Source organism: Chlamydotis macqueenii, chromosome 3 (genome assembly GCF_036417535.1).
Source record: "Chlamydotis macqueenii isolate bChlMac1 chromosome 3, bChlMac1.mat, whole genome shotgun sequence".
Lineage (NCBI taxonomy): Eukaryota > Metazoa > Chordata > Aves > Otidiformes > Otididae > Chlamydotis > Chlamydotis macqueenii.
Window position 1 is genome coordinate 114,855,149 of NC_141558.1, and position 27,482 is coordinate 114,882,630.

The window sequence follows — 27,482 nt, forward strand, 5'->3', positions numbered from 1 at the left end:
AGCCCTGTTTCCTACAGTCTAATTCACCCCCATGGGAAGGGGCATGAACATCTCCCAAAATTTTTTTTACTGGCATCCAGAAGCCCATAGGTACCCCTGCTAGTAGTATAAACTGATAGCAGCAGCATCTGCAGCAGGAATGAGACTTTGCTTTTTTTAGGGACGCGGCGCTAGTATTCCAAGCATTTCACGTGTTGATTAACTACATCTCTGCACAGGGAGCTCATAATACCTCGGCATTAACGCTCGGTTAGTGACTGCCAAGGACAGTTTTGTACAAGAGCGAAGCCCTGCAGCTATCAGTTAAATCCCTCAGTTAGGGATTTTGTAAATGGAATGATAAGAAGAAAAGGAAGGGAAAAAAGTGATGCTTATCTTTTTTTCATTTTTAACTAGGATAAGACGTATGAGTAGATGCACTGGGAGAATGGAAAGTCACAGCTTGCTAGAAATTAGAAGAGAAATATCTCCTCGATAAAAAGATTATACTGGGAACTGCCTACGAATCACATCCTCCTGCTGCCCATGCCTTCTGCTGCCTAATGTATTAATAGAACTGCTCGCCATGTGGGAATTCAATTCATGAAGAAAGGTGAAAAAACAAAGCTGCTGGCAGATAACATAAAAGCTGCTCAAAAGAAATGACACCGGTTCACTCTTCCCTCAAAAAAACTAATAGATGCAGAGAAACACGGCAAGTTTAATCATACAGGTTGCAGTGATTTTGCTTTGGTACTGTGGATTGTGTTGGTTTTTTTGGGTTGGATCAATTCTTGCACAGCCAAAGCTGGAGTCCAGGTTTTATAAAGAGTATATTTAATTAAATTTTTTTACATATATATCTAAGACAGGATAAAGAGGATCCAAAGGATTAAGCAGCAAAGAAAGGTGTCAGTTACAAGCATTTCTCCCCAGTTACGTGCCAGCTTTCCAATTTTATATCTTCTGATACCTTCTCCTGCAGCAGCTCTTCCTAATTAAAACAAATTAAATAACCCATTCTTATTTACACCCCTGAACACTACTATTTGGGGATCTCAAGAGAGACCATGACAAACCTGGAAGTATCTCCAAAGCACTTTTCAGTGGCAACATGGCACACTGTCAAGAGCGGGAAGGCTGGCCAACTGGCAAAATAACAATTTTAAATGTACTTGGCCAGGCTAGGCCTGTAAAAACAAGATGCTTTGTCAGCCAATGCAGTGGGCACTGTTCATAAACAACTCTTTTTTTTCCCTGAGTTTTCTAAGAACAAATTACTTGCTAATGTTAATATCCAAGTCCTCTGAAGAACGCAGATGGCCAGCAACAGTGGAGCTAAGACACAGAGGCCAGCTGTTTTGATTTGCTGTATGCAGACTCTCCAGCAAAGAAATTCCACTTTTTAAAAGTGGGTTTTTTTGAGATTCAAAGTAAGTTGTCAAAAAGAAGCGAGTGGAGATCACAATTTTTTATCCTTCAAGCACGTTCCCCTTCTTTGAAGGTCTCCTGGGGTAAATATATTTCATAAAATATATTTATTCTATGATTTATCCTGAGATAAGTTATTTCACAAAACAGAACTCATTCACTTTCACACTCAAACTACATGCTGCTGGTTTTAGAAAAGCTGGGCAGTGTCAACAGAAATCACTAACTCCTATGTATTTACCCTTAGAAGGCCACACACCAGGAAATGATCTCTCTGGGTCCTCAACAGTTGGCAACATGGCAGCCCATAGACCCAAGCTTTGCACTGCAAAGTTGCTTTTTAATAAGCCAGGAACTGATCACACTGCCTCCCCCCCCACCTCCTGCCCCAGGCTTGGTCCTAGTACAATGAGAAACAGGATCATATTTTAATCTACTTTTTCCATTTCAGTTTTATCTCACCTTCTGCAAATCTCCAAAGATCTTCCACTTTATCCTTAAAGTTCCACCTTTCCAAGCCTCACACTATGTTTTGCCTCAATTAAAGCCTGGTTTTCTTGCAGCAAAGTTGAATCTCTAGCTGGCTGGCAGACGTGAGAAACACAGAGCTGCTCCTCAACCCTCCGGCAGCGACGCAGGCCAGGCCGCGTGCCCTGAAGAAGGCAGAAGCTCTGACTAGGCTTGTTTAAGAGCAGGGCCATGCAGCCAAATGGTGCCAGTCTGCACGTGGCATTTCGTGCAAATACAATGCTTGAATTTGCAGTCAGTCTCTGCACAACTCCAAGTCCACGGTGGTGGGGGATTGCACACGCAGTGGGCTTGTCTGTGATTATTCACACTACAGCAGTAGTGCAAGCATCAGTGTTGAAACTGCTCTGCCAACCTGCCTCAAACTAAGCAATTCACTTGGCGATGGGGGGTATGCAATTTAGGGTCTCCAAATTAGCCAGCTAATGCAAAGTGATGAGGAAGCACAACCATCCTTGAAGCTCATTAGTGACACAGGAACCTTTTTTATTAGAGAACAGAGCCAAAACTGCAGAGGTTTGGGAGCTCATCAGCCATCTTTGCTTCCAACCTCTGCAACGTGTCTTCTTTCAACACCATGAGGTTTTTTTGTGCCCCTGTCCCTCAACACAACATTCAGTGTCACAGTTCCAAAACGACCGCTCGCTCAGTCTGCTGAAACCGAACTCCCGATTTCCTGACCCAGAAGTTCAGCCATTCAGACTGAACTAAAGCACAAAGCACAAAAGCGACAGAAACAGGCTCTTAGCTCAATTTTCCACGTGTGGTTCAGTGCATAGAGAAGGAACTAAAATGCATACAGTGGTTGGATCAAACAAGGAGCATGAAACTAGCCATTTCACCTGAAAGTCTGTGGGCTAAATGCTTGGGTCTGTTGCGGTGGAGACCCTGATCGTATGTCTGTCCACAACAACTTTACCCAGTTTGAGTCCTGAAGATCTCAAAGTGTGTACCACTGCAAACTCCCAGGGTAACCTACTCCAATGCTGCAGGAATAGCAAAGGAAAGGTTGCAGTTATAGAAATGCTTTCAGTAGGGAAGCCAGGACAAGGATCAAGGGCTGTTAGCTCAGGGTATGGTGCCAAAGGAGTACCAACCGCTTTTGGGGGCAAGGGAGCTGGTAGAAAACCAGGGTGAGGACTTCCAGAAAAGCCATGAGCAGACAGGGATAATATAGGGATGATAAGAAGAAAGAACAGGTCCTTCTGACTATCCCATAAATGTGTAGTGCCAGTTCCAGAAAAAAAAAGTGTAACTGAGTGATGAAACACATTTGCTGGAGACAATTTTCAACAGACGGATCTGTTGAACCCAGCTGCCCCTGTCCCAGCCTCATTGTAGTCCGCACCCCAAGGCTACAAGAGACAGCTCTAGAGGGTGTTTCATCCAAACCACGCAACATTTCATCGCTGCATGAGAATGCTAGATTGATGAGAGATTGCAAAACATTTGTTGATCGCGTGAAATACATAACGGATGGCAAGTTCTCTGTCATAATGTCCAAGACCTCAATATATTTTGTGAGAAGATAAAAAATCCCAAGGGTTCAGGACTGAATCTAAATTTAGGCAGATGAAAGACAGCAAACATGCATTGTTATGACATGTATCTTCATACAGCTGACCTTCAATTAACCCAGAATTCTCCCCAGAATAACCTGAGCTCGGCTACGATCAAAAGTACGTCTCACTGAAATGATTCTATTTAACTACTTCAGCAAATCCAGTTCCAGAGCAAAAACAGTTGACAAGGGATATGTGTGTGCGTGCGTGCATATACATGTGCACTGGTATGTGCATACACACGGCACAAATAAACAAGGATGGAGGCTGTTAGTACCACTAATTGTAGAATATCCTTGCTTCGTATAGGATGAACAGACAAGGTGATCATCAAAATATAGTCAAATATATATAGTGGAAAAGGGACAACTCAAGTCAGACAGTTATTTCACTAGTATCTCAATTTAACGCTCTTACCTCTGTAACATATTATACTTAAAAATCCCAGCAGTCACATACAACAAAATTCTATTCTTGTTCCCCAAATTTCACTCTGCTTTCAGGAGAAGGTGACAAAAATTGAACTTTTGAAGCAAAGGACTACAGAGAGTGCCATGCAGAGGATTAAAGAAATAACTGAGTTAAGTCAGTCAACTGTGTTCCATTTTTCTGTGTCAAGTGACCCATTGCCCTCTCTGGTTTTTATTTGCTTTTGCACTGTACTGCCTTATGTAACTGTTCCCTCCAGCTCATAAATTTCCAAGGTGAACAAAAGCTCAAGTGATTACATTCAGCTTGGCCACAAAGGTGATTTTTTTCCACTAACTTCTACTTACCAGGTTTTATATTTTTAATCACATCAAAGTACTAAGGCCGTTGCATTTAAGTTGATCGATCTGGCTTCTAAATGCCCACACTTTCCCATTTTTGACGAGAACAATATTTTCGATAATGTTAATAACTACAAGGATTAAAATGGATTAAGGCTCCAAAGGAAAAAGGGTTTGGTGGTTGTTTATCCTTCCCCTTCACATGCGAGGCTGCCCTTATTTTGGTTCGGGTACCTAGAACTGCTTTTCACCTCCCTAAGCACTGCTTTATCCATACCGATATCCTGCAAAAGGCGGTCTGTCTTTTGAGAATAGATCTTACATAAAAAGGACTGCAAGTCCATTATCAGAAGTTATTTTCAGCGATAGCTCTGAAGCAGCCTGACCTGGAGTCACACGGAGGCAAAGCAAGCACAGCCATAATCCTTCCTCCCTATAGCATGAGTTTACTCGTGACGTTTCTTGATCTGACCTTTCCTCAGCAGTGAAAGCTATTGCTGGAGATAACCGCAGCCTCGGGAAACCAAGAGACCCCTGCATACAAAAACGTGCAAAACACCAACAGATCCTCAGCAGCATTCAGTATGCAATCCTAGTAAGGTAACGGGATTTACAGAAGCTAAATCCCAAGATTTTTTACTACACTGTGAAAGCATGTTAAATTTTAGTATTTGTCAACATGTGTGAATTCAGCTTACCATTTGTTTACAGCACAGTTGATACAAATGTCAATCTAAATTTGTCTAGAATATACATAATTAACAAGTTAGAAACAATTTTGATCTCCCAAAAGTTTACTTTGAGACCTACTTTACTCCTTCCCAGAACATTAAAAAAAATTAAATCTTCATATTCATAGAAACAAAAAGTTGATGAAATTTCAAGCTCCAGATCTTCAAAATCCTGGTAGCATTCTACCTCCTACATATAGCACATGGCAATTGTCTACATTCATTATGAATTCTTTCTACACCTGAATTATCAGAATTATTACCTGACTTATTCTTATTTTCCCTGAATTACCACGCTCTGGACCCAGCTGTTAGCAGAGAGCAGATGTGATACATCTAAGGTAAACTGTGAGCTGACAGATCTTATTTTTTCAGGATCAGGTAAGTTCTTGCACTGGCAAAGAATCAGGTCATCTACTGAGTCCTTTCATCAGCAAGTATTTATCTCACTGGTGAGAGTTTAAAGTGACAATCAAAATATAGTTAGAACTAGTAAGTATTAGATTTTCAATTTATCAAAAGTCTATTACTAATGCTTACCCATTCTTTAAAGACGTTTGTTTTACATGAAGATACATATCCCTGGTGATTTCAGACTTCAGAAAAATTATATGGAATGAGAAGCTGCTCTTTGCCCTTAAATTTGAAAGAAATGATCCTAATTTCTTAATTTATACTGCGGCTTTTAGTATTTGCTGTATAGTAGTATTTACCTACTGCATACTATTAAACAAGTCTTATGACCTGTCTGTTGGGTAGATGTTTTAAAAAAGGAAAGAGATGAGATACACAATGTTTTGGGGAAAACAAACCTCTAATCTATAATCCTGATGCAATTTCCTCAGGTCTTTATAGGAAGAATCCTGCAATGGAATACCAGATTTCATGTTAAATTAGGGCAGAAAATACTCTTTGCTCGTAAAACATGCTTAAAATCCCACAAAACTCCAATAAAGGTGCTATTACATGGATTACCAGTGTCTTAAACACTGACAAGAAACACATGTGAAAATATCCACTGTGTAAACAAGTTCAAGCACAGGCTAATCTACAACATTTGATCAGTCACGGATATTAAACTGCAAAACACGTAACACTGCAAGAAAGTAAAGCTTACTGGCAAATCAGCCCTGAATACCAGTGGGAAGAACACAGCCCCAAAGGAGGGGCACATCTCATAAGGAAAATAGCATGATAAAGTCCATAAAGCAAGTTTAAACCTATCTTAATGCCAAATGATTGTGTAAAATCAATGCATTTATTTTCCATTAATGACAAGGTCAGATACAAATCTATGGCCGAAATCTGCAGGTAACCTAATGTCGGGCAGCAGCGACCGTTCACCATATGGAGCAGCGTTGCTGCAGCGGGGCAGGAAGGGCAGAGGAAGGGCGACTCTCCAGCTTGCTCTGCTCTCCCTCCCAGCAGATTCACGTCCAGTTGAAATTTCATGCCAAAAGATCTTTACAGCGATGCTCAGAGGGGGAGAACAAGATTATAAAAGGACATAAAGAAAGGGGCAGGGAGCTATAGACGTTTTAAGAGAAAGCCAGCAAGGTGTAGAGATACAAGAGAATAAAACCATTGCGCAAAAGAAAAGATGGGCTGTTGAAAAGGAAGAATGAATTGGCAGTGATGGGCACTGAATCTCACGAACAGATGACAGTAAATGCAGGCTAAAGTGCAACTGCTTTAGCATTTTATTTTTAGCCATATTGTTAAAGAAAATGGGCTTTCAAAGCAGAGTACTTCACAGCTAGCATGTTCATCTGCCTTTAACCAGGATGTATAAAGACTGTATCACCTGCATAAAGGAAACTTTAAATGTTGCTGTAAAATTTTTACTAAAGAGTTCAAACTGCAAGTTACAGATCCCGAACCAAACTTTCCAAAGTTTGGAGCACCAGTACTTCCAAATGTTTCTCATTAGAAGTGTTTTTATAAGAGCACTTAGAGGAAAGAGTTAATTTTTTTCTATTATCAGTAATGCCAAGGATAGTAAGAATTAATGTATGCAAGTTGTAATGGATTCTCAAACCCAGAAACTTCTCTCTTCCATAAGAAAATATTCCTGAAATTTGATGCAATTCACGTAAACTCGATCTACTGACATTTATAAACCAGTCACTTCAGATTCTCCATTTCTAGCCCTACTAGGGCTTACATATACGGTCTTTCCATCACAAAAGAATTGACCAATTAAAATTCAGAGAAGGCAAGCAGAAAGGAAGGTTAGTTGTTGAAGCAGAAGGAACAGATACTCCTCCAAACTGCCTGGCCTTCTGCTGAGCAGAGATCTAAATCCAGTCCAGAGATACAGAGAAGAATCAGAGCGACTTTAAATTCTGGAAAGGTACATTTTCTACAGAGCATTTCTTTGCTTCTGTTGAAACATATGAAATATTAATGTCAATTCATTACACATCAATGCATTTGTATACTCCCCTGTTATCAAGTGTCCAAATGAAAACAGTCTGTTTTGAATAATTTACTCCTGAATCATCAGCCAGCTTTCTTCTGCAAATCCAGGAGATCGTCACTATTTGCCAAAATTACATCTATGACTGACAACTTTTTAGAAAATATGTTCTCTGTTAAGTTTCAGAAAGGTACCAGTATATGTGTATTTGATGTGCTATAAAACTTGAGATTTAAAAGGGATATAAATGTGCTAAGGATAAAGCAAAAATACATATAAAGGCTATAAAACATGACAGTTTTAAGATTGTGGGCTGGATCCAGCATGCAAGAACGACTTGTTCAACCTTCAGCAGTAGCCCCTGTGACCATCTCTCCATGAGATCCATCTTTCCAGGATGTCCCCAAACACATATGGAAAAAGGCTGAGGCCTGGATGAACTGTTCTGGCAACCTGCTTGCTGTCGTTTCAGTCCTGGGGTTCCCAAAACTCAGCGCATCACAGGAGCGTGCAGCTTGATGCGGACTGCCTCAACCAAGAGCTTTTCAGCAAAGAATCTATTTAATCCAAAATTAAAGACTACGTGAAATCACAGCTCTTTAAAATAAGCGTAGATTTTCACTCAAGTGGTGACAATGCTAATTACTCCATGATTATTTCCGTCAGTACCAGTCTAATACCTTTACTCACACAAAGTGTCAGACTTACCAACAGCTCACTACTGTCCTTAGCAAAGGAAGCAAAAGTTACGTCTGACAGCAGTTCAAAAAAATATATCCACACAACCACTTCCCTTTGAAATATGAAGTTGCATTGCTAAAATAACTCATTCTGGTTTTGTTGTGGGGCTCTTCGGTAAGAGAAATTACAATGTCTCAGAGATGTCTATTCTTCCTCCATGCTCACATCCCCTTTCTCTTGTTGCACAGGGTGGAAGAAATATAAATGTACTTGCTGATTGATGTTACAGTAATAATCCATTACCAGGGAAAAAACAATTTCAAAACAAGAGTCACTAACTACGTAATTCCCTTATTCAATACAACAGTGATTCTGAGTTAAGGATTTATATTTTTTTAATGAACACGGGTATTTTTCCCATTTGCTCACTAATGTACTCATTGTAATGTACCCACTGTAACCTTTTTTCTTTTTTAAAAAAAAAAACAAAACAGACAACTTTTTCCATTTGTTACTAATGGAATAGAATTATTTCTAATCTCAAGAGTCTGAGCAGAAAACTCCACTTTTTTGAGGCTGGGACAAAACCTAAACACATACACACATCATTATTGTATTGGTCACTGCAGAATTACACGACTGGAAGGTGGACGGTCAGCACTTAGGAAGCATAAGCTTTCAAAGACTGACAGGAAAAGTTCACTAACAGAGTAACTTCAACATTATATACTGTCTCAGTGGGATCCCAAGTTACTTGTACATTCACTCTGGCCTTGGAATAGCTGCACAGTTTCAAGTAAATTATTCAGTCTGAAGAGGTGTATTCCAGGTGCGTGTACGTATGTGTGTGTAGAGAGACACATGCATGCACATTCTCTCTCTTGCTCTCTGTATACCTAATTCAGGTAGTCTTTTGCTATAAGCTACTAAAATATTATTAAATCCAGGGAAACTTGCTAAATGTTAGCTATTAACATCAAAACCCCCAAATTAGTTCACGGTATGATTTGCAGTAGCTACTGCTAAGAAACAAGGTTTTAAGATTTGCTAAAACATTGCAAAGGAAAAAGATACCACATTGAAACACATTTCCTGTCAGAAAAAGATAGAAAAACTGAAGATGGGAAGCTATGTCTTTTGTACATCCACGTGAATGATAAAGATTAAAAAGGGACGCAGTGTTCAGCACCAACAGGCAGATAAGACCAGATTACATAATGTGACAGGTAACAAAGATGTACTTGTAACATGAAAATAGGGGTTATGTAAAATAAAGAGGAGTCTTTCATCTTATTTGTCCTAAAATATAAGTGATGCTTGATTATCATAATTCGTGAACTTTATTCTTTTTCAGCTTCTACTTTGCAGATATTACCTAATTTCAGTATTTGATTAGAAAGAAAAAAAACCTCATCAACTTCGTAGTGCATGGAATACAAATATAATTATAACATCATTGCTAGTACGGCTGACTTTATGTTTGATTTCTACATTCTCAATTTTTCCAAGCTTAATGTAAAGAGAGCTGTCAATACATATATGAACATATAAAAAAACCCAAAAATTGCATTCAACACCCAGAATGTATCTGTGGATACAAAGATGTTCAAGTACGTTAAAGGCCCAGTGGTGAAAACTACACTGTCTTGATTTGGATGCACTGAATTCAGCAATAGACAAAATGTCTCGGCAGATACGTAGCTAAACTAAATCAGGTTTATAAATTTTGCAAAAGAAAGCTTACCTGCCCATTTTTTCCCAGTTCCATTTCAACTATTGCAACAGGAGTGTTTATCTGATCGATGTGTCTTGACTGTGACTTCAGATCCACTCGCCAGTTCATGTTTTTCAAGACATTATCCCAACGGCTTTGATTGATCAGGCTCTCGTGGATCTTTATTCGGTGGTTCTTCCAAAATTTTGCAATGACTGCAGCTTGATCTGACGTGATGCCACCTTGTTTTTTGGTTTGGGCAGTGAGAAAAGCCTCCAGCTGATTCAAATCCATGTCTGCTGAAGCAATTGACTGTAGGAAAAATAACAGGAGAAAAAGGGGAAAGCTTGCTCAAAAATACTCTTTAACAGTTTAAGCTGAACAGTTTACCAAAAGGTTACATCTTTAAGATTTTACAAATATCCGATTTTAAAAAAGTAGTGCAAACAAAGCTGAGTTACGGAAATAATCTGACAACTTTCACCAAAACTCTATTTGCGAGTGCCTACCACTGATCCCAGATTCCTGCCCCCAGACAGCTGGAGGGTAATAGATTGTCAACAGCGACGAAGAAACTGGGAGCACCTTCGGGAATGCAGTACTGGTACATGATAACAAGGAAGCTTCTCCCTGTCTCCCTGGCCCTTTCCCCCAGTATGCACTAGGCATACGCAGTTGGTCATTGCTGGGAGCACCAGGTCAGGACTCTGGCACGATACTGCTGTTCTGATGGTCTGTTAAACAGGAAAGCTGGGGCAAACGTGGCATTCCAAGGCTGTAACAAGTGAGGAGACATCCCAGCTCACTGCAACACCCACAGCTTCATCCACCACCTCCACACCACAGACAAAGAAGCAAAACTGGTAAATGCTGCGCCAGTAAAGCACGGTGGGCAGCACTGGACACAGCAGTGTGCTGGCTGGACCAGGAAGAACGTGAGTTTTCCAAGGGAGAGTCCATGTGCACGGAGCAATCCTTAAAAATGCAATTGCCTCAGGGAACTGTCAGGCTAAATGCTGTATTTGTGTTTTGCGAGGGGGTATAAGGGATCATTTACTCCTCCTCCCTGCACAGCAGCAGAAATTATTCTTCCCAATCCCCTTTTTAAACAGATATCCAGTTTCTCCACCTATTTTCCCAAAGCTGATAATGCTACAGCCTCAAATTTGCTTTGCCTAACTGGCAACTGTTGCTAAATACGGCTGTGTCGCTTCACCAGACACAGAGAGAGGAAACTGTGGCCAAATTTCCCCATTGTAGTTTCTAGCAGATGCTTTTGCTTCATTCTTACCCAAAATGGATGCAGCTTGTCCTAAATTACCATGACACTCCCAAGCACATGTCAACATGGAGCACAGCAAGGCAAAGTGTAGCCAATGCTGCAATCCTTGGGATTTGCTTCAATTTAATTTTCCTTGACACGGTATTCCTACCGCTGTTCTCCACATATTTAGGGAAATAACAATCTTGCTCTCATTAGCCAAGGGGTGATACCGTGTGGTTTTTGGCCGGATACACACTGTGCGCTTCACATTGCTTGTCTGCAAAACTGGGCATCGCTTATCTAAAAACCGACGGGCTGGCACTCCGTGAGCTTGCCGAGGACACAAGACCTGCTGCTTCTCCCCATTTCATCAGCAAAGAACTGAAGTTGTCAAGCGGGGTGAGCTACCGGCAGGCTTTGCTGCCTTCCTCTAGACCAAAGAGATGTCAAAGTATGCGATCTTAGTCAAGTCAGGAGCAGCCTCAAATAAAATGGTAGGTATAAAAAAGAAAAACACCCGCAAAAACTAGCCCAAAACAAAGAGCTCACACATCACATAGGCACCAGAGAACAGCAGCACATTTGCTGCTTTGCAGGGAGCAAAGCCAACACCGTGTCACACTCAACCTTCAGCAGACACACCACCGCATCCTCCTTACACTGATTTTTTGTTCCACCCAAGAGAAAAGCAAACCAGAAACAATCCCCCTCAAAATGCCAACAAACAACTTGTGACCTACAACCATTATACTGCCTTTTATCACCCAGCATATAAACTCTTTCTCCTGAAGCTTTTGTAGTATTTTTTAATAAGAGGAAGCACTGCCTTCCCTCGCTCTCACAACGGATTAGCTGCCATCTGTTACGTGAACGAGAAAAAAAAATGGCAATCCAGATGAAGTAACCACTCGGCGGTTATATCAGGGTTCCAGCTTAATAGGAGCATCTGCCAATTTATTATAAAACTTGAGATGCCTAGTGCACTGCTCTCTTTTCTATAAGGCACTCACCATATCTGCATATATTGTTTGCTTTTATCATGAAGATATTTAACTTGAGGTAATTACCCTGTAATACCTAATTATGCTGTAAGTGAAAAAAGCACTTCTTTTCATATTTAAAAGAACAGCCATCTAGACTTACAGGCCTTTCCTACATCCAAGTCCCACATGAACAGGACTGTCTACGAACAGCAGTGTGAAATATTTTCTGTTTTAATATTTTTCATATCATTAGATCTGTGTGGGTATCTGTTTGCGCCTTGTGTGACAGCAACTACTGCTTATGTACATCCTTTGTGTTGGTTTCTGTGAGAGGCGGGGAGGAACAGAGGTGAAAAAACAGCTCCAGACCCCAGCACCTTACGTAAGCCCTGTCAAGACCAAGATCAAGTTGAGATACAGACTTTCTTCTCAGTTCAGCTGTGCAGAAAATTGCCTTCTGCTTTATTCCTGCGCAGGAACCAAGAACATAAACTGTGTTCTCTGCACTGAATGAAGTGAAAGGTGTCATGGAGAAACATCTAATCTGCATTAAATGTGAACCTAATGCAGATTCACTGGATCAAATAACCAGGTAATCCTTTTCTCAGCTTGACTTTATAACCTTCAAATATTTCACATCTGTAACTCTTAGGGGTTTCTTTTAACCTCACACCCTTCACAACAACTCTTTTTGCAAGATGCAAGATCTCACGCAGTGCTTTGCTAAGCTGATAAAAAACACACACACGAAGTTCCTCATTGTGCTTGACATATGATATAAATCTGATTTCGAAGTGTATCCAAAAGAGGAAGCTTATGACCAACCTGACAGTTTTAAGCATAAGGAAGACAAAATAGTATTACTAGGGCTTATATAGGACAGCTAAACTTGCCTGTTCAGCAAAGATCATCAACAGATTGACGATCAGTTAAGATCCAGCACGAGCTACATTTATAACCTCTGTGTGTTCACGTACTGTAAGCACACTGATACAGTTTGCTACCAAAATACTGTCCCGTAAAACAAAGGAAGGAAACCATGTATCATAATTAACAATCATTTCTCTCTGTCTCTCTCACACAGACACGTGTGCACATGTATACACAATATGGATCGCTTAATACTATACAGGTGCACAGCTAAGGAACCAGAAGATAACAACCATACCGTATTTCGGTGGAATATTTAACAGATAATGCGTGCTTTAAATAACATTCAGACTAGAATCTCTTTCAGCTTCGAAACAGGACTACTACTTAAAAAATGCCTTTTTAAAAATATATAGATTTTAATTGTAAGCGGATACAAGCAATCAATGAGTTATACCTCAGCATAGTTGCAAGAAGCTACTAATGAAGACATACTTTCAAATTCCTCAACAAAACCCACCAGCTATAAAGGTTTTCAAGTCACATAAGAACAGCAACTCATTTTAATATTCTTTTTCATCTTCACTTGGGAACATTTCACTGTGGACAGGAAACCTGATATAAGTTACAAAGAATGAGAGAACAATTAAGGTCTTTGCTGATCTTCCATCTTCTTTACTGTACAAACACTGACACAATTCATTCTTTAAACAAGTATAGTTCTACTCCATTGCTCATATGAATGACCAGTTAAATTTCAGACTTTTTTTTACGCTTGTGGAAATGTTTTAATTTAACTTGGCAAAAATTGTATTTCCAGACATATTCTGCACAGCACATTACCTTTAACAATGCTCATTTACTACACAGAATATCAAATTACAGTGAATATACCTTATTGATATTTCAAAGGATTAATTTAAAGTTAAAACATGAGTGGTTCTTCTGTGTTTATAACTAAAGACAGATACAATATATCTGATTAAAGGTCTCTCCCTCATCCCTAGGAGCTTCAGATGAGCATTTGCCACCACGAGGACAATGACCAGCTGTTGTCCAGCTCCCAGAGCTGTGATGAAGATGGCTTCATTGCTGGAATAAACAACATGTGCACACTTTATCATCATTACTGGAAACTTCTCAGGACTAAAGGTGTTGAAATCTATTTTATCCATCAGCCTCTACAGCTGAATCACTGTCAGCATGCTGCCAGTTACTCAGACCAGACAGACCTTAAAGTGCAGGATCTACTGCCGTACTCTGACTCACTGTACTGTCAGTGACACACATCATTCTATTATACAGACTTTATATTCTGAGCTAAGTGTGCTTACATGGAGATCCTGCCTTAGTTGTTTCCTACCTCATCTCTTCAGCAGTCATCAATAACCACACTTTTGCAATATAGTATCACAGCCCTCTTTTTATTTACAGACCATCCCATCTCTATGCAGCTCTACAGCATGTCAAGAAATGTTGAGTTAGAAGTATGACACTGAGGAATAAAGTTACATAGGACCTAATTCCAGGTTTTATTGGTAATAACAAATGATTTATAACAAAGCTTAAACTAACAAAAAATAGAAAAGTTTTCTAAGAATGCATAGAATCACAGCTATTCTATACCAGTCAGTAATTTAATTTACATTACTATGACTACGTACTCAAGTAACTAAGTAAAAAAATCCTATTTTCGAAACTAGAGTCAGTAAGAGAACACAGTTAGATATTAAAATTTCCTCATATTATGTATTTATGTATTTGTTAAAATACACTCCCCCCCCAGCACAGACAGGAAGCACAGCTTATGGACAGCATGCCATACCAGAAGCATTCAAATCCTTCCCTCAGCAATTGGCTACACCTTTCTTTCCAGAGGCTGGGCAGGTGCTTTTAAATGACAAGAAAGCGTTTAGGCATACTGACTTCTCCTTGTATTCACCTTCAACACATACCCATTATGTCTTCAAATATAATTCAGCCAATAAAAATATGACTTCAAATACTATTTCCTTAATGGAACAATATTTGATAATCTGGAGAGTTTTGTATTGGCTTAATTAGATCCATTAGATGTGTGCCTTGGTACACAGAACAGGAAAAACAGACTTAAATTCATTATCTCTTCTGAGAAATAAAGCCTGACAAGCATGCAATACTACTGAGAAAGAACAATTGGTAAAATCCACTGGGAAAAAAGAACACACTTCATTTCCAGAAATAAAACATCACTTGTCAACCATTATGGAAGAGCTCCAAGAGCTGGCCATGCCAGCATGTGTAGGCATTTTCTCCAGATGACCCTCAAAATTGCAGGCTGCTGCCAGCCTGTAGCACAAAGAAATCACAAGCTCAGAGAAACAAACCATTCATTCCCACGTACTGTACTGATGAACTTGCCTCTTCAGGTTTTCGGGAGGTGGGGATGAGTGGCTGTTCCTGTATCACAACCCTTGTAATCTGGATACTTAGAAATATAAGCTTGAGAACCGTTTCTCAGACCCTTGGAGCTTACGCATGGAGAGGGAGGATCAGCGGCAGACAGGAGGAACGTGCCAAGGGACCCTGCTCGGCCAAAACACTCTGATCACACCAGTTCCTGTTAACATGAGAATACTATGCATTTATTTCACTTACTATCCTTAGAAGAAAGCCTTTACTGGATTTGGGGCAAACAGGAGGTATCTGCTGCATGCAGCTTTGGGGCATATAGTTTCCTTCTCCTTATCTAAAAGGAAAGGCAACTCAGGAAGAGAAGAGGGGGAACGGAAGCAGCTCCTGTCATCTTTGGGCGTAATGGCACACACGGATCCTAGCAACATTATGCTATTTGTCAAAGTTAGCTCAGCATATTCTTCTGCAAATAGTAGCCTCAGACAGGAGGAACATGAGAACATCTCTGTAATCCTGTGGTTTCTGGGTCCTCCTTTGTAAGTATGTACTAACCAGATGCTCTCCCAAGGGCTGCTGAGATATCCAGTCCCGTAATAAATGAGCTGTTCCCATAGATATTCCCTGGATTTCAGTACAGTAGACTTTCCCACGTTTCTGGAGACAGTGGAAGTTTTCAACTAGTTGGTAGGTTGTGCCTCACAAACACTGTTTATTAGAGTCCAAGAGCTCTCCTGAGAATTGGAATTAAGATAAAATTAGATGTAACAGCCTCCTTGTCTGCACTTGAAAATGGTGATCCATCTTTCGGAAAAAACCCCAAAGCTAAAGGCTTCTACAATCCCCGCAAATTTGTAAGTCAGAAATCACAAGTGACCTTAACAATATATTTAGTATTTCTACATCAGAGTAGAAAGATTTTAACTAATCTTTAAGTCTTCATCTAATCCATGAAAGATCACACGAATTTCTTTTACTCAAGTTCCATACTATGTCCTTCTTACCAAGCTGTAATACACAGTTAAAAACAAAATGAAACTGTTTGCTAATAGAAAAGAGCTAACTGAATCATTAAGAGGATATTATTACATATATATATTTATATTGTTTAAAACCTATAGTTGAATTTTTTTCCAGTGTGTAATCTTCTGCAACACCATTTTCTTATTCTAATCCGTAGAGCCTTTTGATTCATTCCTGAGGAGACAATGTCAATAGACATTTGGTAAACTTCTAAATATTCCGTTATTCCAGCTTTCACCAAGCTTCCTTCTTGAATGGGAGGACTCAAAAGACACAGCAACAAAAAAAAATTACTTAACTGCTACTGCAGATGAGAAAAATGTGTGTGCATTTCAGACAAAATCACATCCTTCCTGCATTTCTAATCTTATTAAGCTTAATTCCACTCAGACTTGCCAAATGCACACATGGAAGATAAAACTCTTCTCAACGGGTCGCTTCCATGCTTCTTGACCGACTTCTCTATTTTCTCCTCTAAGGTTCCCAGGTTCCCACCAAGCAGAAAGCCCCCAAATTCCTATCTTACTTTTTTGCATACAAGCTCACCAAACCCAAAGTTCTCTGCTAAAATTACTTTTTCATTTGAACATGAAGTTCAATAACGGGGGAGTAAACAGACAGCTATTTTTGGCCTAGCTTATAATTGAACACAAAAGAGATCTCAGCATTAGTTTTTTAAAGCATCTGAAATCACCACAACATTTTTTTCCTCTGGCCTACCTCTACCATTGGTCTGTGTGTCTGCTAGAAATAACCAGTTTGAACAACCTGATCTGGTTGAAGATGTCCCTGCTCCTTGCAGGGGGGTTGGACTAAATGACCTTGGAAGGTCCCTTCCAACCCAAACCATTCTATGATTCTATGATTATAAACTTCATAGAACATCATTTCCTAAATTTATTTGCAGGAGGTGTCATTTTTCTGCAGTATGGAGACTCATTTGATGAGAAAGGAGGATGAAAGGTTGACTAAAATAGGCATCCATCAGATAAACTGCAGCCTGAGCCATGCTCCTGTGGTCAGACCCTACTTCCTGCAAACTTCCTGTGCTGAGCTCAAAAAAAGTGGCTCCCCCACCCCAGGACCATCCTAAGAAACATCTTTAGCTAAAGGAAAATTGAGAATCATCTGGATTACTCTGCCTGGACCTACTTAAAGACTCTGCCGAGGCTATATACCACTTAAAAAACAAGAATTAAAAAAAAAAAAAATTAAAAAAAACCCCCAGAAACAAACAAAAAACCCAAAACAAAACAGTACAAGCCCACCCCCTAATAACGTCAGTCATGGCTAGATCTCCAAATGATGCCTTGCATACTCAGATTACAAAAAGATACTAAAAGCTTGGATTTTAAGCAGTAAATATAAGAAAAGAAGCTCCACCCCCTTCCTAAATAATAGTTTCCAAGCTACTTACATTATTTAAAACAGAAAGAGGAAGAGATGTACAAGAAAAGAGGCAATGGAAAGTGCGTTTCACAGAGCACAGATAGGTGTTGGGCAGGCTAGAGGCTGATAAAACAGGGAACTGAAAAAAAACAAGGAAATGTTCTATTAATAGCAGATATATTTGCAACTACAAGGGTAAAATAGGAGGATTAAAAATACAAATATATTAAAGTTAAAAATATAAATATAAATTTGCCATCCTGGCCTGTACTTAGCTGAATTATAGCAAAAAAAAAAAAAAATCCCAAGCTTTGCTATCAGTTTTCTCCCTACTTGAGATAAATTCAAATTCTACAGTTTAGAAAGCATTTTGCCACTCGGGGTGGAGGCAGAGAAATGTCACATTTCCAGTAGTTCTTAAACATGCAGCCCAGACAAGTTTGACAGGTTCAACTTTTTTCAAAACGAACGCGCATATGCATGTGCTCCCTGAACTGCATGCTTCAGTAGAAGTAAGCTGTTTTCTTGGAGAATGTCTACATCTTTGCAGGTTACGTTATTCAGCCCAAAACAGCTTCTTCTTCAGTCTTCCTGAAGAAGTTGGACTCAGAGATAAGAACTCTCAGCAGATGGAAGCCATTTAATGCAGTATTGCTAAAGACAGAGAGGAAAATAAAAGGCAGAGAGAAATCCAGACAGGGCAGAATAAATACCAGATGGTAAATACAAAAATATTCAAGGGAGGGAGTAAAAGCAGGAAAAGAGAGGGAGAGACAGACATAGTGACAGTCCCGGAATTGGTGACATGACCTGTCCTTCCCTTAAGAGACCACGTGGTTGGCAGTTTTTTCCTGCTCCTCCGTTCTCTTACAATAAAATAAATGAGAAGTGTGTTTATCAGGTCTCTACAATCATTCTGGGAAAATTACTTGCTGCCGCAGACTACTGCTTCATGTTTAATCTTGTTTCACTTAGGAGAGTTAAAAATAGAAGTTGGAGCAGCTCGTATTTTGAAGGCATGTGGGAAAAAAAAATTGTAGCCCTATCCTGTGTGCAGTAATGGTGCAGACATCAGCAGAGCTTATGGTAGCTCTCCGCAGGCAGTGCTCCTGTCAGAAAATTAAGCAAAGCACAAACTTGCTTTATTACAAACCAAACACAGAAAACAGCATCAGGAATTAATTTTCACTTTTACCCAGCGTGTCTTGATTGTTTGCATCTTAAAAGTTAATTATTAACTCGGCTAATTTCTCCCTTGGTTTACATTTGGACATCAGCTTCCTTTATAGCAATGCATAGATCTCCAGCAGTGAACAACATGAAATACATGAGTCACACACCTCAGCTGTATGATGTCTTGCCATATACTCTGATTTGGAGCCAAATTCCGACTCCAGGATCTGCTTTCCTTCCTTTCACAGCATCACTGTATATTATCTGTACTATTCTATGCAATAGTTGGAGTTACATTTTCCTACCTGGAAGGAGAAGGGATCCTGCACTCCCAAACCAGGCTTACACCACAGCCCATCACCACCTTGGCCCATCACCCTGCAGACGTATTTCACAGCAGCAAAGAGATCAGCAAGTAAAAGAGACAAGTTTACAGACTACAGAGTTTCAAGGGAAGCAAGCAAGAGTGCTTTACCATCTGGTCATCCATCACCTATTTTGACAACATGTTGGTATATGTTGACAGGTTTGACAGAAGAGAGGTAAGCTTCCAGTCTCAGGATAGCAGCCAGCAGGTCTTCCTTTTGGCACAGATGAAATGGTTTTCCCTCCTGTCAGCTCAGTGAAATATAAAACACATTCCCCAAACCAGTAGCAGTCATGGTGGTTGTTAACAGCTGAGCCTTTATCAAGAGATCTTTACAGATCCCCACTTAACCCCTCGTGCTGGAAAACAACACTTGATCAGGAGCGAAGCCCAAGCTGGGGAGCTCAGAAGAAACTACCCCTCACTTTTCCATAAAGATTTAAGTACTGCTTGCTGTATCAAAAACGCTGTTAGAACTAAATCTAATAAATGTTTTTTGGGAAAAAAAAAAAAAAGGCTAAAGTCTTAATGAAACAGACAAAATATCAATCCAAAAGTATTCTCCAACAGGACCACATTAAATATTAATGCCTACTTTAATCCCCAGCGGGGATTCTCTATTTCTATCAGGTTAGGCTCCTGACCAAGACACCTATGGGGAGAGCTGGCCAAGTACTCAGATTTTCCAGCGAGTTTGTAGGAACAACACCCTATCTCCACGCCTCCACAGACAATACACATTGCCCTCGAGAGCTGCACATGCACAACAGATGTTTGCAGAGCTTGCAGACACATAGCACTAGCGAAAATTGTTTGGTGCCCAAGAAAATATTGCTTTAGATTTCAGCATCTAGCCTAAACAGCTAAAAACATCAGCACTCAAATGCACCAAGATAGTGCAGCCCGTGCCATTGAAAATAATTCATTTAATTTTTCCCATGGCTTTTCTTCAGCTTTTAGTCAAACTGGGGGCTAATTATACTCAATAAACTCCCTACCATTTGTCCACACAAACAGAAAAACTTCTCTAGCCCTTTCTTTTCATTACGAGACTTTTTATAGATTTCCTGACATGTCATAAAATGAATCCTGTGAAGAAAAGCACTCTCCCTGCCGAGCAAGGAAATAATGACACTCTTCTAACTTGGTTCATAACAAGCCAGGGCCAGATCCCTCTCTCTCACTCATGCAAGAGACTTTATACAATAGATGTAAAGTAGAGGCACGCACAAACGCACGTGGCTACTTGTCACATACAAGGAGGCATGACCAGTAACCAAAGGGGGAAGAGTCCTTCTGCAAAGTTGCATCAGCCACTCGTGCCTTTGGGCTCCTTAGAGTCCTCAAGAGAGGACCATCTTAGAGGTCTCAAGAGGCCTGGAGCAGCATAAGAACCTGTAGCCTCTTGAGGACCCATCAGTAAAGCAACCCAAGCATCTCACCCGTAACGCTGGAAAGCAAACTGTGGGGTCATACTGCAAGACCCCAACTAGCCTCACAACCACAGCTTATCATCTTCATTCCAGGGAATGTTTAAAAACTAAGTGTGTCACTGAATGGTGTTAGGGGGCACTCATTTCTGACCTCTCTTCTTATCTCTGCATGCATGCATACATATTTGTAAACACCTACGTGTGAGCACCGTATGAACATCGACTAAAATAACCGCAGACTGCCTAAACATGCCATTTCTTCTGCAGAAAAAGAGAGTTACGCATATCTTGTTCACTTCAAAAAAGGTAAAAATTGAGTTTAATGGATAACGCAAAAGAAATCATAACTAATTCAAATGTATAAAATATTTGTACTATATTTAACCATGTAAAACTAAAGTGCACTCATACAAACAGCTTGTTAGAAGAGAATATAAACTACTCTTGCACCAGAAGTGGCAAAATGAGTATAAAAGAACAGCACATCTGATGCGACAGTCTGAAGAGAGACAACAAAGCCATGTGTAAATGTCAGACAAGGAGTAAAAATGTCTGTTGCTTACTTGCCTTTTACACAGATACTACTTCAGTGCCTGCACATATCTTCAGAACATGTTTCATAATCCTGGCATTACGGTTTATAGAGACTGCAAAGAAAGGAAAGAAAAAACTACCCACCAAGCTGAGGTATGAATCTTTTGGCAGAGATCCCAAAACATCTTAACCAGAAAAAAAAAATCTAACCTTATTTGGAAAAAAACAGAGAATTTCACTCAAACTATATTTGTATTGCCACTTTTTATTGAGATACAAAAAACATGCTTTCAGCAATATAATAGCATATGCAAAATGAGATAATTACAAAAATATTTTAAAAAATAATTAGAAAAACACTGTAATTCTAAAAATTGTTTGGACTAGTTAGCTATTATTTCACATTTGCTCTGCACAGTCTATTTTATGTCTTCTTCCAGTGAGATTCTGTTGTAATCTATTCTTACTTAGATGGAATCACACATAAACCAGCATTGTTAAGAGGTAAATATAGAAGGTGCCAAAGAATTAGAGGAATAAAAAAAGGTATCCCAAGACCACTGTCACCCTTAGAAGTGAAACACACAGTCCTCAAGGAAAGCAGATAAACAGATACCGGTCTCCACGGTGAGTCGAGAAGGAGAAGGGAGCCTATACAACTATAAAACTACAACAGATTGAGTACTCTGAATTAGGTCTTGGGCTGTCAGCTACAAACAGGTGCTTGTGCACTGTAAACAACGTGAAAGGTAAATCCCACTTGCTTTGTTGGAACAGTCCAATTTTAAGTCATTGAGTAGCTAAAAGAAGTATAGGATTATTTGATTTCCTTGTACGATTTGTAAGATTTCGTTTCCTTGCATATGACTGCTATACACAATGGAATACAATTTTGGAAAACCTACTGTGCTTAAGTTTCAGGCATTCAGAATACATAACAAAAATGTCCCAAAATAAGAAATCAGTTTGTTTTTCCCAATAATGCACTCCTAATCCTTCACAATGGAGGTCATCTATGTTCCAGTCAGTTCTGACTTACTCCATTTATTATTTTTTTTAAGTTATTGAGTAAAAGCATATATTTATAATGATAAACACAAAATTTAAAAATGGGATATTTTAAGCTCTGCTTTTAAAAAAAGTCACTCACTTCATCTCATTCTAAAGCAAATGATCCTCTAGGGATGAACTTGGAGCCCTCTCAGCAAGTTGCAGCCAACCCTTCCTGTCCAGGGAAGCTCACAGGGAATCAGACTGGCTGTTCAGGCTGGAGCTCAAGTTGCCAGAGGTTCTTACCTGACAACCCCGTTGGGCTCCATGACTAAAACATCAACGAACAAAAGACTTCATGTAACAACTGTAGTGCCTGTTATTTTGTGCCACTAATGCTTTTCCCCCTTTTTTTTTTTTAATTAAGTACACTATTGCAAAAATCAATGTCATCCAAACATGTTGAAGAGTTCAAGGCTCCATCATATTGGTCACCAGACGGGAAGAAATTCAGAGAGTACAAGTTAAAAAATTGAATAATTTAGTCACATAGCATTTTCACCACTCTTAAGTTTTTGTTACTGTCAGCCTTTTTTTTTTTTTTTTTTGGAATAAGTTGTTGGATATACTGCATCCAATTGCTACGAACTAGTACAGAAGAAAAACTAATGTATCTCTTACCAAGACTGTAGCTGCTAAGTGTTACCTGAAATGGAAAATTTCAGGAGTTCAGCTTGTAGAAAGGTTGAACTGTGTCATCCAAATTTCCTTTTCATAACTTCAGTGGCTCAAGTGAATGCCACATCTCTTCAGTCTGATAAGGTGTTGGTTATTCAATGCATTAATAGCTCTTTCTGTTGCTCTCTTCTTGTTCTGAACTTTCCATGAAATGAGGATGTGTATGGTACCAGAGATTATGCTCACCCCAATGCAAAGGATCCATTGACTAGTCTTTTCTCCTAATAAGATTAATCTTGACTTGCAATGAAAAAAAAAAGCATGCATATTTCAAGAAACAAAGAAGTCTATTATCTGTTCAGCTGTGTGGCATCCTCACATGAGACCGGCAAGGCTGGAATAAGAATTTTTACTCCATTGCCAACATCAGTACTTTCCTGGAGCAAGCAAGCACTCATCTTCCTTCACACCAGTTGTAATGGATACAATTTTAAAAGTATCATATAATAAAGCATGTAATTTCAGTGTACAGCCTTTCCTTTCCTTTTAGTCTTTCTTTATGCATTAAATTGAAGAAGAGGCAACTCAAGTTCTCTCTATTTCATAGGCTACATTTAAAGAGGAAAGACTATTATCATACTAGTCCAGAAAATCACCAGTGCTGAGATGATGACAGTGAAGATGATGACTCCATTACCCTCTTCAGCATTTCCCCTGTGCTTCAGGGAATAGGGAATGGAGCATTAGTGTTACTGAAATAAAGGCATGAAACTACACGGGAAGCCTAAAGGTGTCTTCCTGCCCTTTCGAATACACTCCATACAGCATGTGTTTGATGAATACTAATTAAACATAGCAGAAGCATTTAATTTGTAGTAATGAAGATCAAAGGCAAAATTCAACTCTCTAGTCTTCAATCAGAGCAGACTCTTGTTAAGGTCAAGAGAAACACTGTAGAGATCAGACTGGACTAATGAATTCCAGTATAATCAAAATCCTTGCCTTTCTCTGCATGCGTGTGTGTGCACACACATGCATACATATACACAACATACGCTAATCACACACACACACATATATATAAAACTCATGCTAATCATATCTGTGTGGGGTTGGTTTTTTGACAAATGAAGAGTGCATCCAGAACTTGCTGGTGTTATTAATTATGAAAATACTACTTACTGGTAGAAGTTCTATAAATGCAACAAACCAAAGCATATATTTGGATAGGAAAAGGGAAATCAACAGCACACAAAGCACCGCGACCACCAGGGAATCCAACTTTCTGAGCAGCACGCTGTTCTGGGAAGGCCATTAACACACAATTAGTAGATTTTCAGTAGGGCATTATAAAATTAAGACATAATGTAGAGTCATTACAAACATGAAGAGCTGGCACTGACCTGCCTGATCTAGACATGACAGATAGGGCAGCCCCCACCTCCGCAACTGGGACAAAGCAACTCAATCTCTACTTGCAGAGATATAATCAACAATGTTATTGAGGAAAAACACAGAGAGAGAGACTTGCTTCTTGTTTGGGCAATACAGAGTTTACTACATCTATTGTACATCAATGACGCAGGTCTGCCAACTTATTTTAATTTACCACTTTTCCGTAGATAAGAACATAAAAAAAAAAATACAAACACAAAAGGTCTAGTAAACCATTAAACGTAAGGTAAACCATTTTCACCAAAGTGGCACAGTTATAGCATATTGGCACTTTACAACCTCAAATGAAATGAGTCTTGGACTGGCCTCGTTAGGTAATGACCTTTCACCTCTGCCTCACACTTGAGTTACAGAAAATACTACTAATTAAAGGAATGACACCATAACAGAGGCAGCCCTCCTGTTTCTGCCCACCTTCAGGAGTTGCACTCGTAGCTATTCTGCAACAGTGGTAGGAACACTATGAGGTTTGTAGTGTGGAGGTGCGGATTCCTTGCTCACACTCCAGTGTTCAAACAGCAGCCGAATTTGTAGAAATCTGTTCACAGTGCAGAATACCATCATATCCACATCCCACAGCTAACAGCAATAACAGTGCCTTCTGCACATCTCTTCAGTAATTACAGTAGCAATGAAAACAGTATTGCAAATATGAAAGGCTTTAACAACACAAACGTTGAGTTTTACAACTGGAGAAATTGCAAAAGAATGAGTATTTTAAAAATTCAGAATGATGCAGGTACATTCGTCTTTCTAGCTGATGTATACAAGCAAGAAATTGCTGCTCTAGGCAGTGAAGCACTGATCTTACCACTCCTGTCAATGTTCTTCAACCATGTAACATCCTGCAGCCAACTTTCCTCTCCAATTCATTCTTTTGAAGAATTTTCCCCCTTCACTTTATGTTATTCCTACAACTGCCAGCTGCACCAGTCCTCATTTGAGCTGACAGCACACACACATACCTAAAATCTAAAATAACTCATAACGGAAACAGTAATAAGACTGCTTTGGGGCAGTATCCATGAACATTTTCATCACCACAATACAGCAGGTGCTAGTTCAAGTAAACATTCCATTTTCTGTCCTCCTAAGACAACACTGAAATAAGGCAAAAAAAGAAGCAACAACTGTAGGCTCATATGCTGAGAGGAGAAAATGTATGCTGCAACAGCAGACACTGCAGAGGCAGCAGTCAAGCTGTGTTCAGATTTGCAAGCTATATAATGGTGGTGTTTCGCTAAATTAAAAAAAAAAAAGAATACAATTGTTATTTAGTTGTTCCAAGCAAACATCAATTGAGATAATAATCTCAGCTTACTGAGCTGCCTTTTTAGTTAGTAGATGCAGGCACAATTGCAATTCTCAACAGGAGAAAGGAAGTAGTCTCTCGTATTAACTCAAATTATTTTATTTCACAGACTGAGGCTGTTCTGCCTCTCAGCCTTGCAGAAGCTTAGACAACTGCAAAGCACTCAAGAGTTTATAACTCAGTCCCTGCACTTGATGAATCACAAGGTATATGGAGAGAGGGGAGAATGACAACTCTCTTCCCTTACTAGAAAATGCAAGAAGCTGTTTATTTCCCACCAGTAGCTGTCAGAGAAATCTTGTTGAAGAAGATGCAAGGGCCTTTAACCTCCACAACAGAGTGAACTCTACGACTGGTTTTCTGCTCCAACTTTTCACCTAAGGGCAGATTCCTTTTATGAAGATCAGTAGTTGCCTCCTTCTCAAGCAGGGGCAGTAATGCTTTGGGATTTCCTCTCTAGGTAACAACAACAACTTCACAGGGAAAGGACTGCAGTCCCTGGTGGGAGAGTGACAGTCTTTAGAGACAACACATGATAGTGGCACCCCTGGTTTGGTGGTGCTCCTCCAGAGCATTTTACACACGGAGCAATTTTATCCACTAGGGGCACTGAGTTTTTGCCCCATAAGCCTTCAGGATGGATTTTGATCAATATCAACAGATATTCTCCAAAGGCACGAAGAAAAGTACTCACTGGAAATAGATGGGCATTTCACAATATAGAAATAGCTTCAAGACAGAACTTCAGATACACTGTGCGTGCCAGTGGCACAGCAGAGCCAAATAACAACAGTACCATCAGCCCCTCAGCTGAATGACAGCTAAATGAAAATTGACAGTCATTAGAAAATCTGGTAGAAATACCAGTATGATTTCTAGTGAAAACAACCACTAGGAGAGGGCTAGTGAATGTTATAAAGTGCATACATAGAGTCTGGGTGCATCTTATATGTTGGCTATCAAGCTCTTGGTTCTCACATATTACTTATGCAGAGTCTGATTAATATTTTACCAATGACATACCAGTATATTTATTACAGATGGTGACACCCTCAGTATTTGTGAAAATAAATAGTTATAGATCAAATGTAATAAAACATTTAGACTCCTCACTCTGAAATTTGTATTGTCAGTTAGCCAACGTACAGTTCGTTCTGCAGTAGAAGAGCAAACCAGGACACTTCCAACACATCAGCAAATGATCATGTTCAGTAAATCCAATAGCCTACTGCCACCAAAAGGAAAAGAGTGGAATTACTCCAGATGTAAAGTGACATTATCAGTGGAACTATGGATGAGACAAAGATAGTATTTTAATCAGGATGAAGAAGTCTTTGAAAACAAGCAAACCAAAAAAAAAGCTGGGGGCGAGAATTTGCAAAAGCTGATCACCCCAGTTTCTCAGTGTTCTGAAATCTTATGAGATAGGAGGCTGGGAAGTATGAAGGCAGAGGGTAAAAAGAAAATTGATAGAACATCCAAAGGGTATAGCTCTACAGGGTCAGCCTTCCAAGGCTTTTGTTCTACCTTCCAGGATATTCCATACAAGAAAAGAAATCAGATTTAAAAAAAAAAAAAAATCAATTCACTACAGGTAAATGTAATAAGATAACATGATTTTTCTACAAAATAAATTTGGCATTTTAGAAAGAAGTCAGATGATTCATGCACATCCAGCAGATCTACGAGCAGGAAAGGAAACGGCTGTAAGAAGTAGATCATCACAACATCTTTTATACAAACCCTGGACTACTCTATACACAAACCAGGGGAAAAGAAACATTTAAATGCTTAATGCTGCAGTA

General features: G+C 39.5%; 1 protein-coding gene across 2 annotated transcripts in view; it reads right to left on the minus strand.

Moving 5' to 3' along the window:
* COMMD1 (copper metabolism domain containing 1) overlaps nucleotides 1-27,482 on the minus strand; it is a 79,115-nt gene that overhangs the window by 46,597 nt on the left and 5,036 nt on the right. For both annotated transcript variants that reach the window (XM_086744439.1, XM_086744437.1), the window contains exon 2: nucleotides 9,846-10,127. In XM_086744439.1, the coding sequence (XP_086600565.1) occupies nucleotides 9,846-10,127 (282 nt within the window). The remainder of the gene's footprint in view (nucleotides 1-9,845; nucleotides 10,128-27,482) is intronic.